Genomic DNA, 17,362 nt, shown 5'->3' with positions numbered 1-17,362 from the left:
GTCAGGGTGTATGGAGATATTTCAGAGTAGAAGAGCAAGCCGCCTTCATTCTGTCAAAGCCCTCTTTATTTTCTTTGGATTTTAGCCTTCATGGCAGGGTCTGCCTGGCCCTGCAAAATTTCAGCATTCCTTCTCTCTTTCTTGGAGAGGGCAAAAGTCAGATTTTTTGTAACTACTGTGTAGTTCTTAACTGGCTCCAACTTCTCTACTTCTGCAAAAGAGGATGGAAGCAGTGGATTGCCTGTTGCCTTTACTCTGTCTTGGCTAGTGGGCAACTTACAGTTCCGTCCCAGTTTGGCCTTGGTTCCAAAGTTACATGTGAGATTAATGTTCCCATGGTCAACATATTTTTTTACATCTTTCAATTAGGAAATAATTAAGAGATACAAATAGGGTTAATATGTTGCTTTTATGGATATGCAAACAGCTGTGTTTTTCATCTTCAAAATATTTAAGCTCTTTCCCTTCTCCTTGCACATAAACTCCTTTTCACTATGTTATGTGTATCTGGATAGGTGAACACTGGTTTGAGAAAATCCAGGAGCTTGGAAATACATAGTTAATACTTTAACTTAATCTAAGGTTGCATCTGCTTGTTGCACATAAACACCTGACATAGACCCATAAACCATTTTAATGGTCTATCTTGTCACTTGCTGAAACAAGTCCATAAACTTAGTTTTAGACTTTTTATAGTCTCTCAGAATAGACAACAGAAAATTGCACTAGCAGTAGCACTGGCCTGATTTTTTGTGATACTCTGCAGTGGTATGAAAATCCCCAAATTCAACACAGAAAATGTGGAGACAGGAATTCGCTAGTACCTTTTCTTTCTAGTCATTGTCTGGGGAAATTTGAGGACTAGAGCTCATGTAGTCCCAGTTTCTGGTACAAAGCATAACATAATCCTAGAACTTAAGGCCCCAGAAGGTCTTACAGAGGCTGTTTAAGAAGGTTCATTGTCCACTGATTTTATATATGTTAATAGGTAGTAAGTATGGGGCTGAAGTGCTGAGAGTACTTAAATAACTAGAATGCTTTTAAACGAGACGGAGGGCTTCAGGACAACGGAACAGTAGTGGAGGTGGAATGTTTAGAAACCTACACTGATCCTGCAAGTTGGGAAATCCAAGCTTCCGTTTGAACGACACAGTAGTGCAGAAAGAACCTGCACTGGTTTCCTTTGGAAATATGGAAGTCTGATTTTTCTCTAGTTTTCCTGGAGAATCTCCCAGCTGTCTCAAAACAATTCTTGTCTATTTCAGAAAAGATGGGAGGATTGAACCTGTAACAAAGTCTTCCTTTCCCTAAATCATGCCTAAGGTGTAAGAGAATGTTAATAATAACAACCAACAAGAAAATTTCAAGGTGACTGAGGTCCACTTTCCCAGCTGTTTAAGCTTTTATCTTGTGATGTTCTAATAGAACACTTCCACTACTCTTAGAATTGCCTAAGCTAGACAGTATGTGAAATTGTGATATTAAATCTAAATTGAAAAAATAATTAAAATTCTTCAGCTTAAAAGTAGTCCAGCACATACTGGATAAGCACACATAAGTTCTGATTTACCTGACCTAAATTCCACTTAAGGGTGTATGGCACAGTTTTCTTGTTCAATATTTCTTCTGAAAGCTTGGAGCCACACATGGGTGTAACAGGTGAATGGATTTATGTGGAATACAGGCTTGGTGATCTGGACCATAATGACACTACTCCAGATGTTCAGTTAGATTAAAAATTGCTAGTTTGAATTTCTTTAAATGCTGATGCTCAAATATACTTAATTTCACCTTTCGTGAAAATATCACCTCTCCTGTTCTTTCTCTTTAGAATATTTGCTTGACACACAAATGTAACTAATTTTATTGTGCCAAAACAATTGTCTGCTTTTGTTTACCCTAGCTAGTGAAAAGCAAGAGGACACTTATATCTATGTCCTTTGAAAAATAATTGTTGAACAAAAACTATTATTTTGATCTTTGCCCATATTCAGCCTGTTAAAGGTAGCAGCAGTGACTTTATGCTACAGTGTGGGATTGCATTAGACTAAAAATCATCAGAACTAGACTGCTCATGTAATCTGATTTAACATTCTCAGCTGTGAGCTAGCACTGCTGTTTTTGTGTTAAATCCCAAGGTCCTCCTGATCTCTAAAAGTCTAAATTTTGGAGGTGTTGAACCCTACTTTCAAACAAAGCTGAGACTCTGGTCTGAGATACTTAGATAAAACACAGAATATTACCGAGTAGTAAGCTCATACACAGTGTCATAATTGTACATGGATATTACAAGCTTAGTATAAGGTACATATCTTCCTTTTAAGAATTTACAAGGTGAGTATTTAAGACAGGCCCACTGTATGGGAGGATAAGGAAGACAAATGACCCTCAAGAAGTGTAGACAGACACAGGAAAGAGTTTGAAAGAAGAAGTACTTCTTTACAACTGCAGTGACAAAACTCGAAGAGGAGAAACAATGCTGGCTGAGAACTTGGGAGGATGGCATGCAGTTGCCTGTCTTAAGACATACCTTCTGTATGGCTGTGAACCTGGCAGTCTGGGCTTCCGTTCTTTGCTTATAAAATGGGGTTGATAGTTTTCATTGTAGAGTGGGATGTTGTGAAGATTGATAGACCAAATAGATGCTGCAGTGATAATGCATGCATGCATGCATATTTATAAAGGTAGACAAATAGCTCTCTGTTTCCAGGAGAAGTGAAATGCCTTGTAGAAGAAGAAATGCCAGATAAAGGTGTAGGAGAGACTGAAGCCGAGGATGAAAATCTTAAATCTCATGCAGCAAAAGTAGGCAACAGAGGAAGGACTCAGAGACAAGGCAGTTGTAGTCAGAAGATGTCAACATGGCCTGCAGGTGGACGTGATCTTGTTCTGCTTGTTCTGTGAGCTGCTGAGGTGTGAACCAGCTCTGGCTGGAAAGCTCTATCGCCATCGTAGCGCTGGGTCCAGGCCAGTAGGATTTGATAACATGGATATTGGCTTAGAAATAGTGAGGTCTGAATGGCAGAGAGAACTTGGCTTTGTCTGCAAATGACCTGTATGCATAGCCCCAGTAGGGAAAACCGAATCTGCTGTGGTCACAAGTATTTTGGATAGTTGAAGGGGAAAGGGCTAGTTGCAAGTCTAGGAAGCATAATGTCGCTGTAGTTCATGCAAGTAAAAAATAAAGCAGCAACCTAATTGGCCCGATTTTTCTTACCTGTACTCCTAATGTTTTCCAGAATTTAATTATCCTGGATCCTCTTGTAGTGAATGAGGAGAAAATAAGGCCATCACTAGAGAAACGTCTGGAAGCTATTATCAGTGGAGCAGCTTTGCTAGCTGATTCTTCCTGCACGCGTGATTTTCATCGAGAACGCATCATTGCTGAATGCAATGCTATCCGCCAAGCTCTCCAAGACCTGCTTTCTGAATACATAAACAATGTACGTAACCAGACTTTCTTCCTTTTTTTAAGGTCTTTCTCAAAGCCTATTTTAGTGTATATTAGAATTTAACCTATAATTAGTGTAAATTAGAGTTTAACCTTTATTTCTCAACATGCTCTGTAAAAGGTTGAAAAGAATATTTTTCTACATAAGTCTAAGCAAAAGCTAAATACGGATCACCAGAAATAGTAAGAACCGTATTATACAGTCTGTGGAAAATGCTATATTACAGATACAATGTACACATGTTTAGGTTATTTTATACTCATATTGAACTGTCACCAGTACAGAACAGACATAATCATTCGTATGCTAGCAACAGGAATTTCTTCGTAATTTCACTTCCTAGACCAGAGTTTTAAAATGTAATCTCTATTTCTGCAGAATACAACAATTTAAATAGCAATTTGTTAAAATGTAAGTAATCTGTTAGTATCATTTTAAAGTTGAGTGTTCACACCCACTACATTTGATCTGTGTAAGAGCACCAAGTTACAAGTGTCGAAATGACTTCATTGCTAAATTAGAAAGCTAGAATTGTTTGGTAAATGCAGAAATCTGGTTGTCTCGCATGCTTATAGACCAATTAATCTGTGAATTTGTGAAACGAATATAGTTTGATATATTTTAAAAATATCTATTAGATTTAAAGAATGGATTTGGCACTTCTTACGTCTGGCAGTTAAATGATAAAACTGGGGACTCGGATATTATTAATATGGGTACACAGAGTTAATATCATGCTTTTCCTCTGGAAACATTTTCTGTAGGCATACTGTTCTTATCTAAAGACACTTCAAGATGATTCATCAAGCACACTGAGAGGATAATTGTATGATACAGCTATTTGTTTCTTTTTTTGGAAGCTGAAATTCCTTTCTGTTCTGCAAGTTGTACTGGTTAACCCAATCCAAAGCTGTTCTCATGAGACTGTTTTCTTTGCCTTATCCTATTGTCATTAGGATAGTGAAGTGTAGGGACTAAGATAATCTACGCAGATCAGATATTTTTTCATTTCACAGATATTGTACTTGTTGATATTTGCTTTTTATTTATGGGAGAGGGGAGGGGCGGGTGGGATTTACAGCTGATTTATTTCATTTTCTGTGAATTCAAGTTGCTCTTTCAGTCCCTATGCCAGGCAAAGATGCTTTTATTTTTTTACTCAAAATTTAGGTGCAGTTTCTGTTGAATGCAACATCATTCTTGAGCCTCTCTGGTGGTGCTTTACACATGGGCTAGCTATGTGAGATTTCTTTACCTCTGGTTAGCTTGGAAAATTAGTCTTTGGTACCTCCTTGTGACAGATGTCTGTTGCGATACCTGTTCTATGGTGGATCGGGCTTGCTGTTAAATGGCTGAAAGTTTAATAAGGGAAGGCATCAACCTGTAGTAGCCAGAGCGTGTGGGAGGATGCAGATGTGGTGTATAGCAACCCATATTATTCCAAAAGATCACTGTGGGTTTGTCACAAGAAAGCTTTAGGGGAATTCTGTGTCTTGCAGGAGTAAAACTACATGATTGTAAGTCAAATGGTCTTAAAATCTTGGACTCTTGAAACAAAATCGTGATTATCTTTTCTATTTCAGACATAATCATGGTTTTAGGGTTACATAATGCAGACTAAGGGGAAAAGAAGAATACATAACCCAATCCACTGACTTGAAAAAGTCAGGAAGCGGCTATTTAAATACGGCAAAGAGGGAGTGTGTCATATAATTTGCTGCAGAACACAGTGTCTGCACAAGGTGGCAAAGATGGGGAGGGAAGCAGAAAGGAAGAAATACAGAAGATGTAAAGGTATGAGGTGTAACACTAGGGTTAAATGACAGGAATGAATTTAAAGTTTTTAGTTTCTTTTACTGCTCTTGATCTGCTTATACAATTAATATTGATCTCAGTGGGAAAACTCTCGCCAAGAATAGTTTATGGCTATTACCGAGACTGGATTAAATAAGTTTTTCAATGAGATGATTATCAGGTGTCAGTTACTTTATTTTACAACTCTAACTCACTGAAGAATGATGATAGATCCAGGAGACAGTGCTGATTTATCACTGTCTTCTGGGCTCTTCTATTAATAATTTCAGTAAGCTAGGACTGTGAATTGAATGCGCTATAAAAATTATGCCAGCCATTTGTTAACATAGTACAATTTAAGGACTAAGTTGTGATTCCCTTCCCCTCCTTGGGAACACTGTTGTGCTCCACAAGCAATCGCACTGTGTATGTAATACTTCATGTGAATATGTGTATGTTCTCGTGGTGTATTGGTGCCCCGTGCCTAGAGTGAGGCACAGAGGTTCTGTACCACGCCTTGTATGTGAGAGTGGAAAGTTTTCTTTGCCCGCTATCCACAAAGGGCATGCTTTTGCTCCTGTCTTCATCCTGATGGCGTGTGGTTCACAAAAACAGCCTGCCCACTATCATTTCACTTCTTTTGAATCACTCTCATGAGTTGTAGTCAGCTGCTTGGAAGGTTATTTTTTTCTGGAAATGTATCTGTCATTTCTTGCTAGTCTCTTGGTTTGATTACTTTTCTTAAGGCTTCTTTCCATCTTGAGTGCTGCTAGTGGAAGCTGCATTGCTTCAGAGAAACCACACGCAGTAAGTGCCGCCTTCGCAAATCCTTCTCTAGCAGCTGGTTTGCCAGGAAGCTGTATGAGCTGCACTGACACTGGTAATATCCTGTGTATCTCTAAAGCTCCTGGGTCTGGTACTCATGGTGGATCTGGCTTGCCTGGTTAGTATTTAGCTTTAACAGGATCATTGCCAAGGATTCAAGTGCCTAAATTCTGTGTAAGTTCTGCATTGTGTGGATTTTTTTGCCTTTTTTTTTTTTTTTTTTTAAAACTAGCCCTCAGTGCCTAAACAAATGTACAGAAACTTACAATTTAGCCCTAAATATGTGAAACAGTATAAGGAATATGGCTTTTGTGGTTCCTAATTTTGTGGTGGGGTTTCCCCCCCCCCCCCCCCCCCCCCTCAATTATTCCAAGTCTCTAATAAGCCTTAAGGACATCAAGTGAAATGAAGGGCCTGTTGGTGTCAGCGATAAAATATAGAGTTTTTACTGCAAACTGGGAGAAGCATCTTTTCAGCAGATACTGCCTTTTTCCTAAGTGGCTGTTTTTCACAGAGGCTGTATCACAGTGAGGTGATGGAAAGTTAAGCAAAATATTCTCTACGCTAATAAAGACCCACTCTGTCTCCAAGAACTTGCTGTTTTTCTGTTCACAAAGTAATTCAGACATACAGTAAATTGCAAATATATTTAGAATTCTTCTGAAAGGCAGCAATTTTTCTTCTTGTATTTCAGAATTATTTGTGTACTATTGTTATCCTCTCTGAACTTTACTCAGGCGTATATTGTTAAGGGATATATTTGCATTTCAGGACATCAAATAACAGGAATTGCTACTGTGAATTTGGATAGCTTATCAATGGCAGAATCATACTATGGTGTGTGGATAATAATGTATCCATAGGAGCAATCATTTTGTTCTAGTAATAAGCACTTGCATTTTCCTAATTACAAGCTCTTGTCTTGTCTCTGCTCGTCCTTTAAAATGAAAAGTTATTGAATACATTGGAGTGCAGCAGTACTAACTCCGTGTTTATTGAGTTCTCTGTCTGCTTTTACTCCCGGTCACAATAGGGATATGCACTTACCTGGGTGATCAAAAGGGGTAATAGAGTTGTGACTGAGTGTGGGTTCAAGTGGCTGTTGTGAGTAGCAATTAGGATGATTGCAGGCACTGCTTTCTCTTCCTTTATTAAATAGGGAGGGTATGTCTGAATAATTATTCTGCACCCACCTGTGGGTTTGAATACAGATCACTGCTTAGGTTGTTCAGACAAGGCTGAAAAAAGGTTGGTAAAGAAAGATCAGATATACTGATGGTATGGTAGCTGCTCTCCTGAATTAGTTTCCTTACTTTTGGAATGTTGTTTTATGATATTTGAGCTTTATTAGTTTTCTAAGCTTATTCTGGATATTGGTTGCATGTGTTTGTGTGGATGTGTGTTATGCATGCTGGGCCAGTATACTTTATGCCTTTTCTGATAGGATGTGATTTCATTCTTTTTTTGTTGTATTTCAAAACCTTCTGTTTCTTAACTGGGTTTTTATGTTAAAGTTCTCTAAGTTTTTGGGTCAAATAATGTCAGTAAAATAGTTTGAATTTTCATTGTAATTTTCAAACTTTTTGCATGTTTTCAAGACTTCTATCTTTAAAAATAGTTTCAAAGGAAAATCTGAAACACTGAGATCTGAAAATACATTTATAAAAACAATATTCTTCTGTTTTTTTTAAATACATTAGCCAACTTCATACAGATTTGAAAAATGCATCGGCGCCACAGAGTAATTTCTCTTGTTCAAAATGTTTTGCAGAATACTTCACACACAATTCACAGAAATGCGTGACTGTGCAAGCTAGCAGCACTTCGGTAATTCAGCCTGCGGTTCTGGATGTCCCTGTGCTTGTTGCGCTGCAGGTGGTGGTGGCTGCTGCTGCTGCTTGCTGTACCGCAGCTACCCCAAGTGTGTGTACAGCACTGCTGTACTGAGTGTGGCGTGGGGCAGAGCCAAGCCAGCCCTTCTCACACCAGTGGTGGTTTTGGTCTCTTAATGAGACATTTAAGAAAATGGGAGGAAACGAATGATACATTTTACCTTGAGGCCAGATCAGGAAGTGGACTGAAGTCGACCACATTGTACGTATTTATATTACATATCATAGAATCATAGAATTGTTTAGGTTGGCAAAGACCTTTAAGATCATCCAGTCCAACCATTAACCTGACATTACCAAGTCCACACTAAAACAATCAAGGGTAGACTAGACTAAACCATGTCCCAAAGTGCCACGTCTACCCATTTTTTGAACACTTCCAGGGATGGGGACTCCACCACCTCTCTGGGCAGCCTGTTCCAATTCTTGACCACCCTTTCCGTAAAGAAATTTTCCTAATATCCAACCTAAACCTCCCCTGGCGCAGCTTGAGCCCATTTCCTCTCGTCCTATCACTAACTACTTGGGAGAAGAGCCCAACACCCACCTCACTACACCCTCCTTTCAGGGAGTTGTAGAGAGCGATAAGGTCTCCCCGAGCCTCCTCTTCTCCAGGCTAAACAACCCCAGCTCCCTCAGCCGCTCCTCATAAGGCCTGTGCTCCAGGCCCTTCACCAGCTTCGTTGCCCTTCCCTGGACACGCTCCAGCACCTCAATGTCTCTCTTGTATTGAGGGGCCCAAAACTGGACACAGTATTCCAGGTGCGGCCTCACCAGCGCCGAGTACAGGGGGACAATCACCTCCCTGCTCCTGCTGGCCACGCTATTCCTGATACAAGCCAGGATGCTGTTGGCCTTCTTGGCCACCTGGGCACACTGCTGGCTCATGTTCAGCCGGCTGTCTACCAAATCTGCCGGCTGTCTACCATATCTAGGGTACTGATAATCAAGCCCTGACTATCCATGTAGCCTAAGGGCAGGCCAAGCTGAGGCTGACTATAAATCTCATCTGCTTTGTGGCAGACAGCATCAGACCGCTCCAGGAACGATGCTGCAAGGGAGATGAAGTAGTTGGTGGCAGATAGCAAAGCGCCTGCATTGTGTGCAGGGCACACTTGAATCTCACTGGGAATGCAGCTGCTGGAGCTCTGTCTCCTTGGGTTCTCTGAAGGTTCACCACAGATCTGTGTCCCCAACTTCTGAATATAAGACACATTTGGATTTGAGGCATATTTGGACCTGAGCACATGAACTGAAATGCTGTGAGGATAAGACTAGGAGCTAGGATCCCTGAAAGTAGGGGGACACCCGAGACAGGGAGTGAGCTGGGCTGTGCTGAGCCCAGTGAGGAAAAGGTATGCAGTACGGAGCCTTGTGTAGCCATGGGGAAGGTCCAGCTGTGGGAAAGATGGTACAGTGGGTAGTTGGGACTTGTGCAGTTGCGTCTGTCTGGGTTTCAAATTGTAATTGTTGTTCACTTACTGGAAGCTGAGCATTGGAAATTGAAAAGCAGAAAATGGTTGGAAAACCAGGAGTCTTTATGTATTGACGGCACGGTTTTGGGCCTTACCCTTTGTCTCAACTCATAAATTTGAGTGCAGTGCAGCGCTAATGCCTTGCTTTACCCCTGTACTGAGTACTCTTCAACAACAGCTTAAGGTCTGACCCACTGTCTCTATGTAGAGACTGCCTGTGATGGATGACGTTTTGCGCACTATTTTATTGCCATTCTTACTCTTTTACAGTGGAAGAACATATAGATACCTCAAGCATACAGATACCTCAAACTTCATGTTACTTGTACTTTATGGTTTCCTGATGAAGACTTTTAATGCTTCCCTGGATAGAGGGAAGAAAAGACGCTTTAGTTTATCATCACAGTGGTGCAGTGTATCTTGCATTTAAGCTACTTAATCTTGCTCTGAGCTGTGGATTTTTCATTTCAGTGCTCAGGGGGAACTTTTTTAGTAGGTCTGAAAATTGCAAGAATTCTTCCAGAAGAGTTATTTCAGAGTGCAGAAAACGTTTTGTTCAGCTTAAAAAGGGAATGTTTCATATTTTTAATTTAAAGATTTGACTGGATGTCTTTGTTAGATATTTGCGTCTCTTGGGGCTATTTTCCCTTAATTATCCGTGTGCTATAGCTGCAGAAAAGTGGATTACTGATGGTTAATAATATGTATACGAAAAGACCAGTACTCCATAAATAAGAAATCAGGGCACAAAATGGTATCTCTTATCAGAGAAAATTCACATTGCATGAATCAAATAACCGAACTTGTGAAAAAGCTCCAGACACTTTTCATATCTGCTACAGCTCTTTGTGGTAAAGCTTATGTTCCCCATTCACGTAAGGGTTCACGTAACCTATTCCTGTCAGACGGGCTTCAGAGAACACAGACTATTTCAGAAAACATAACGTTTGCCACTTTTTAAGTTTCATTAATTTGGGGGCTAATTTGCATTTATGTTTTGGAGTGGGGGTATAGTGAGCAGTCTGATATGAATATTTTTTTAATAGTATGCTGAAAATGTATTTGGAATGTATAATTTCATTCATGAAGGCATTTTTCATGACTTAAAAACATAAACCTTCTTATCTCAGTACCTGCCAGCTACTGTTTTCTCTTCTATAGCAAACTGCTATGGTGATGTGTCTTACAATTTTGTCGTAAGAGATCTTCTTGCCAGATACCAAAAGTATTACAACCAGTCCACAGATTGTATACTGATACATGTCTAAATATGTGTATTTTACCATTTTCACATTGTTTGTCTTTTGTTGTTGACGATGGTGAAACTGCTGGAAGGACATTACCAGTTCTGCTAAGGCATGTACATCTTGTTGCAGAGTTCCAAAATGTGCTTTGATTGTAGCTTCCAGTGGAATTGTCTGTGTGGCTGTGCGATACTGTGAGTCTGTAAAATTGATAATTTAGCTCATTAATTAAGGAATCTAAGAGCTATGACTGAAGAAATGCATTTTCAGATCCAACTTTGTACCTTTACCTATTTAGCTTGATGTGTCTCTTAACTTTCTCCATATAATGAGAATTACTCCAAACAATCATATGTGACACAGATGAAGAGTACAGCAACTGTTTAGAATTACGTTAAACATGTTATTTGTTCAATTATATACTTTAGTATCGGATGATCCAAATTGTTGCAAGTGATGTCTAGGGAGCTAAGAATAGGGGACTGTTTGACTTGTCCTTCTTGGTTACTTCCACTTTCTTTGCTAATAGGTATCTTGAAAAGTTCTGTGTAATTGCTCTCTGGTTGAAGAAGTGAGCCCAAACTTGGCAGACTAGACTAACCAGGGAGTTAGAAGAAATGCCTTGTTAAAGTCTTCAAGAAAAGAATAGCTGTTGGTTATTTGTGCAAGTGGTTGAACTAACTGACTTCCTGAAATCCTTTTTTCTGTATTTCTGTATAGGAACATGAACAAACAGAGCTTGTTTCACGTCTTTTTGTAACAAGAATGGATTCAAATGTTCTTATTTACTGTCCTCTTCATATTCAAACATTTTAAAAACCTGCTGTTTTTAAACCAGAAGTTTGGAAGTCAGGTATAGCAAAATGTAAACTATAAAAATTTCAATGTGTGATGTGTGGGTGGACAGTGTCACTCAGATTTTTCTTATTCAAGGGGTTTTTTTAATGACTTTATCGAGTATTATGTTTTCAGAAAAAAAGATTTATTCCAGTAAAATTGGTATGCCCATATGGCATATTGTGCTGGCATTTATGCAGGAAAACATGTAGTTTTCATAATTCTGTTGTTGACATTGGCCGAGTACTTAATTCAGTTGACTTTGAACACTCCTACAGTGAGTTTTCTTACGTGTTACATGGTATGTGTAATTGAAAATTATTTTTCTAAATGTTAACTTTTGCCAAGCATTTAGTTTTATAGGGAAATTAGATATGAACTGTTCAGGAAGAAGATTTTTAGTGTGCTTAAAAGACAGAAGTAGTCTAGTGAATTCCCCAAATAGATTTACAGTTGAAAAATAAGCTGCAGTTAAATTTACCTGATTATAGATGATCTTACAGAATTTGCAATAAACTGGGAGCTATGCACGTGAGCTAGAGAAAGATAATGAAAGATTTTCTATTCTTAAGCCCTGTTTTTCATTTAATGGTTCTGAGCCAAGCTATTTCAGGATTAATCGGATCTTAACTTAAGGCTTGCATTGAAGTAATGTAGCGTGATGAGCGACTCATGGCTCTGTAGAGAATGATTCAGTACAGTAGTCAGTAATTTGTATTTGGTATACCTGACAGGTCTGGAAATATATTGGGTTGCTGAAGACTAATGTTTTTTCAGGGAACCTTCAATAAAGTAGCATTTTCTCTCTCCAAGATGAAATAAATCCTTGATTATGGTAATAAACAAGCATCACAAATAAATATTAAAGCATTTATTAACTCAACATCTACCTAGCTGTTTAATTTACACGGTTTTTTTGTTTGTTTGTTTGGGGTTTTTTGTTGGTGTGGTGGGTTTTTTTTTTGGTTTTTTTTTTTTTTTACAGTTGGTGGAAAATAGTTGTCATTATGTGAGGTTTTTCTTGACCAGTTTCCTATTTTCTGGAGGATGTTAAGGACCATCCATTTTTCTTAATGTTAGTATGCCATTTCTGGGAACATTACTGAAGTCTGGTGTTTCAGAATGCGTTTATCTTGGTTTTTGTCCTCCGTATAGGACAGCTGATTTTTGTTGTCCAAATACATTTCTAAATCATATTCTGTTTCAGATTAAAAGGATTATTTCTTGTTTATGTAACAATTCTTATTAAAAAGATCAGTCGTTGATAGTTTAGGGAACTCTTAATACATATTGATATTGTAGAAAAATGAAGACCAAATCCAACTTTTTAACGAAAGAACTATTTTTTCTAAACAAATCCAAAATGCCTTAAATTATTCTCTTAAAAAAGCCTTAATTGCTGAGTATGTAACCTACGTTACCCCAAATATCCCTGCGCAAAGCACATGCTCAGTGTGATAGCATGCTGGATGTTGTTTAACTTGACTTTAATCAGAGTTCTGACAGTGTCTCCCATAACACAAACTGATCAAGTATGGACTAGATAAGTTGACAGTGAGGTGGGCTGAAAACTGGCTAAAGTGCGGTGCTCAAAGGGTGAGGAAGAGCAGAGCCGGCAGGTCAAGGGGGTGATCCTTTGCCTTTCCTGAGCTCTGGTGGGACATATCCGGAGTGCTGTGTCCAGTGCTGGGCTCTCCAGTACAAAGGAGACATGCCTATACTAGGCAAGAGTCCAGTGGAGGGCTGTGAAGCTGGTTAAGGTTTTGGAGCATTGACCGTACAAGGAGAAGCTGAAAGAGCTGGAGTTGTTCAGCCTGGAGAAGAGAAGGCTCCAGGGGGATCTTATCAGTGTGTACAAATATCTGATGGGAGGGAGTAAAGAACACAAATCTGATGTCTGAGGGGTTCCTAGTGACAGGACACAAGAGGCAACGGGCACAAACTGAAATACAGGAAACGGCATTTAAACAAGAAACTTTTTTTTTCTGTGAGGTTGGTTGGACACTGGAACAGGTTTCCCAGAGGGGTTGTGGAGTTCCCATCCAAAACCCAAATGAACGTGGCTGTAGTTGACCGTGCTTTGAGCAGTGGATTGGACTGGATGATCTCCAGACGTCTCTGCTGACTTCAATATGTGGAGTCTGTGATTCTAAACGTGTGAATAAATTCCAAAGTCTATGCAACTTCCTGAATGTCCCTGCCAGCTGCTTTTAATATAAATTAAATCCCATTATTTACAATGGAACATAAAAAGATACTCTGGTAATGAGGGTAGGACAAGAAATTACATAGAGTAAAGTAGTAAAAAGAAAGTTTTTTAATTTGAATAATCTCTGGCAATCTTGAGGTGGTGAAAGGGAGAGTAGTGACTAAGCTAAGTTCTGTGCTAATTAATCCTCTCTATAAAACAAAGGTTAGAATGACACCTTGAATTACTTGTAGGAATCACTTGGGAAGTGGTTGATTAAAGGCTCTCCCTATGAATTTCATTAGCCAGAGTGTTGAGGTCTACTGTATGGCTAAAACCAAATGCTTGTAACCAAAGATTCTCGTAGTTACTCAGATTTAAGATACTTGTACGCCAGCAACCTATGAGATGCTGCAGTTCTTTATAGAACCAGAGGTGACTTCTCCTTGATAGAAATGGCAATATCTGCATAGTTCTCAACTGGCTTTTCGACTTAATTTCTTGCCTAACTTGTATTGATCTTTTTTATGAGGAATGAACAATGGAGTTTTATGTGAAATAGCTTATGATCACTTTTGGTGAAATCAGTACTGTGTCATAAAACTATTGCATAAAAAATTCTAATGCTTTGTCTTTACTGTTCAGCCAGATCTTAGAACAGTGATTTAAAAGAGAATGAGGACCTGAGGATCTAAATCCAAATTCCACATTTCCATTTTCTTTCTGAAAAGAAAATCAAAACATGGCTTAAAGAGCAAACCCAGATCTTTGTCTGTGGTCGTAAACAGCATTTATTGGCACTTCCTTTTTATTTTAACTTTCATTTCAGTGGTTTCATTTCCAGTTGTTGTTTCTCTGTCTGATGTACTACTCTTTCTTAATTAACTAAAATAAAAAGGAGGAATATTCTTTTGTATCGTTGCATTTGTCACCAATGTGTATGATCAGAAGACTGGAAAAGTAAACAATCAAACCAACCCCCACTGTTGTATTACTTTAAAAAAAAAAATCATTTCAAGATCAGCTTTTCTCAAGAACTGCTTCTCGCGGTTGTTTTCTAAGCCTGTGTTGCCAATTGGCACATTTTCTTTCTGTTTGAGTATGTGAAGAAAATAAATGTCTCAAATCAGACAGCTGCAATGCTTAGTAGAATACATTAAGTAACTTATCCTAATTACGCTTTTTACTGGAAAATCCTTGTTATCTTACGTTATTCTAATTATTTTTAACCATTGTTTCATTATCAGTAGCAAAAATTAAAGAAAATTTATATGAAGATGGAAAGAAAGGATAAGCCAGCTACTTAACTAGGGGCTGTACTCAGGAATAATCTAGGATTATCTTTTCTATCAAGTAGAGATGTTTCTAATTTTTTCAAAACCGTAATATTGTATAGGAGGAATTATCAGTCTGTAAAAGAAGACAGCTGGTAAAGGAATGCCTGCCTCCATTCTCTTACTGAATATATTTAGCTCTTTGCAGGAGAAATGAAGAATAATAGTCAATTTGAATTCCAGTTAAATAGGAGAAAATAAGAAATAGAATAATTACATACACCCTGGAAGCAGTTAATGGAAAACAAAACTGGAGCCCAAGCTAAATGTCTTCTCTGGAAACTTGATTAATACTTTTTTTTTTTCTTCATACAGCAAAAGAGCACTGTATTATTAACATGTCTTTACTAACTGTGCATATGCACAAATGGACAATGTATACATCAGAGAGCATATGCGCACAAGCAGGAACCATTTTGGTTTGGTAATGATGTTTCCAGTCTACTGTTTGGAATAATAAGGAAGAGAAATAGATTAAAACTTTGCAAAGTACTACTAGAAAGTGTGAACTAAATGAAACCAAACAATGACTAGGTAAAGGAATCATGAGGTGCTATATCGTGGCTTGTACCCATTTTTTAAGGAGGCAAGTTCATAATGACATTTTTGACCCTTGCTACATTTGGGTAGGAAACGGAGTTTTTATTTCTTGGCTTTCAAGTTACTGGAAAACTTTTTGCTTCTAATTTGAAAAGAAGAGGCATAATAATCTCTTGGATTCTGCCAGCCACTTTCCATGTTCAGCCATGCACACATTAAAGCAAGATTTTGAAATGATATTGCCAAGATTATTATCAGTTTTATACCTGTCTACTCCTGAACAGCTGTGGACCAACTGACTAGATTGTTGAGATGAGAGATGAAGTATTGTTCTAGACCCCAATGGGAAACCAGAGTGCTGTTGCATATGAGTGAGCATGCAAAATCTGAATAAACCCCAGGTAAGGCTGCCAGGTTCTTAGGCTGTTTGGCTCCTTAGTTATTGTGATCCTCAGAACACCTGCCCCTCAGAGCTGTAAGAACAGAATTCGTGTAGAGCAAGACTACTCAGGGACTGGTACCTCCAAGTTCCTCCCAGAACAGACTGGGAGTAGTGGATCTGAAACTTTGAGATTTTGGTTCCAAGGCCATCTTGCAGAGCTGGCAGGGCATATGCATGTGTTTTGTCAGGAGATCCGTTGTGCTTGCTCTATTTCCATGGAATATTCTGCTTTTGATAAACTGGCAAAATTCAGTAGAAGAAAGATTCCTCTGGAGAATTTCCAGTCAGCTGTATTCCTGATTTCTGATGTTGTGCTTCAATTCTGGCTATGTTTGTTTTCCAGTTAGTCTGTAACGTTGCCAATGCTGTTTTAAATGTCCGATAGAATTGGAAGCAAATAGTAAGCCCTCTGACTACTTAATTTTGTCTCTGTAGCTTTCATCGATATTAACTTAATTGTTGGAAGTATTAGTTAAAATACAATCATCTAATATTTTAGGTTATCAGGGACATCTGACATCTGATGATATTCCCTGCTCAAAGAAGGGCCCACTGCAAAGTTAGATTGTGTGGCTCAGGGCCATGTTCAGTCAGGTCTGATTTCTAAGGATGGAGATTCCACTGACTCTCTGGGTGCCTGTTCCAGTGTTTTATCATCCGCATTGTGAAGCAGTTTCCCCCCACCCCCAATCTCATCAGAGCTTCCCTCTCCCCTTGCTTTGATCTAAGTGCTCAGTTCAGCTGGAATAGGTAGTCCCGTTGTGTACTTTGCACATTTGTGCTGTCAGCCACTCGGGTCTGTCCCCTTCCTTGTGCTAGCTCTGACACTTAGGTTACCCTGGCTGTCAGCCAGATCAGCTTGCCAAACTGATATTCACTTGTTCTTGTTGGATTAATTTCCTTTCACTACTTCTGAGCTGAGTCAAACTCTGAGAAGGGCACACAAGCTCTATATACGTCCCCAGGGAAACAGGAGTGAGTAACTGAGAGCGCAGAAGTGGGCTAGCTGAGCAGAACTGTCCCTTTTGTGGGCTGTGAGCTGTTCACTCAGTTCGCCCTAGGAAATGAGAAGGATCCCCTGCACTTTCTCCCTTATCCATCTGACTCGTCATCCTTTCCTGGCAAGGTGTGTGCTACGGATTCATTCTTAATGCATGCCTTAAGCCTTAGGTTGCACCCGTAGAGAGGGTCTCATTAGAGAACTTCCTTCCTAACACCTGTTAGTTCTTGCAGCTAATTCTTCCTTAGAAAGCTTAGAGGAGTTTTTCCTCCCTGATTTTTTTTTGGTTTTCACTTCCATAGAAAAATAATGCTTATTTTAATGAAGAAATGTGAGCCT

At 39.0% G+C, this 17,362-nt stretch overlaps 1 protein-coding gene across 3 annotated transcripts in view; it reads left to right on the top strand.

The window, feature by feature from the left end:
- The window catches only part of CTNNA3 (catenin alpha 3), a 544,923-nt gene that overhangs the window by 120,067 nt on the left and 407,494 nt on the right, over positions 1-17,362 (top strand). For all 3 annotated transcript variants that reach the window (XM_075717289.1, XM_075717292.1, XM_075717291.1), the window contains one exon: positions 3,240-3,443. In XM_075717289.1, coding sequence (XP_075573404.1) covers positions 3,240-3,443 — 204 coding nt within the window. The remainder of the gene's footprint in view (positions 1-3,239; positions 3,444-17,362) is intronic.

The sequence above is a fragment of the Pelecanus crispus genome, chromosome 10, assembly GCF_030463565.1.
Source record: "Pelecanus crispus isolate bPelCri1 chromosome 10, bPelCri1.pri, whole genome shotgun sequence".
Lineage (NCBI taxonomy): Eukaryota > Metazoa > Chordata > Aves > Pelecaniformes > Pelecanidae > Pelecanus > Pelecanus crispus.
This window is presented reverse-complemented; position numbering and strand designations above follow the sequence as displayed.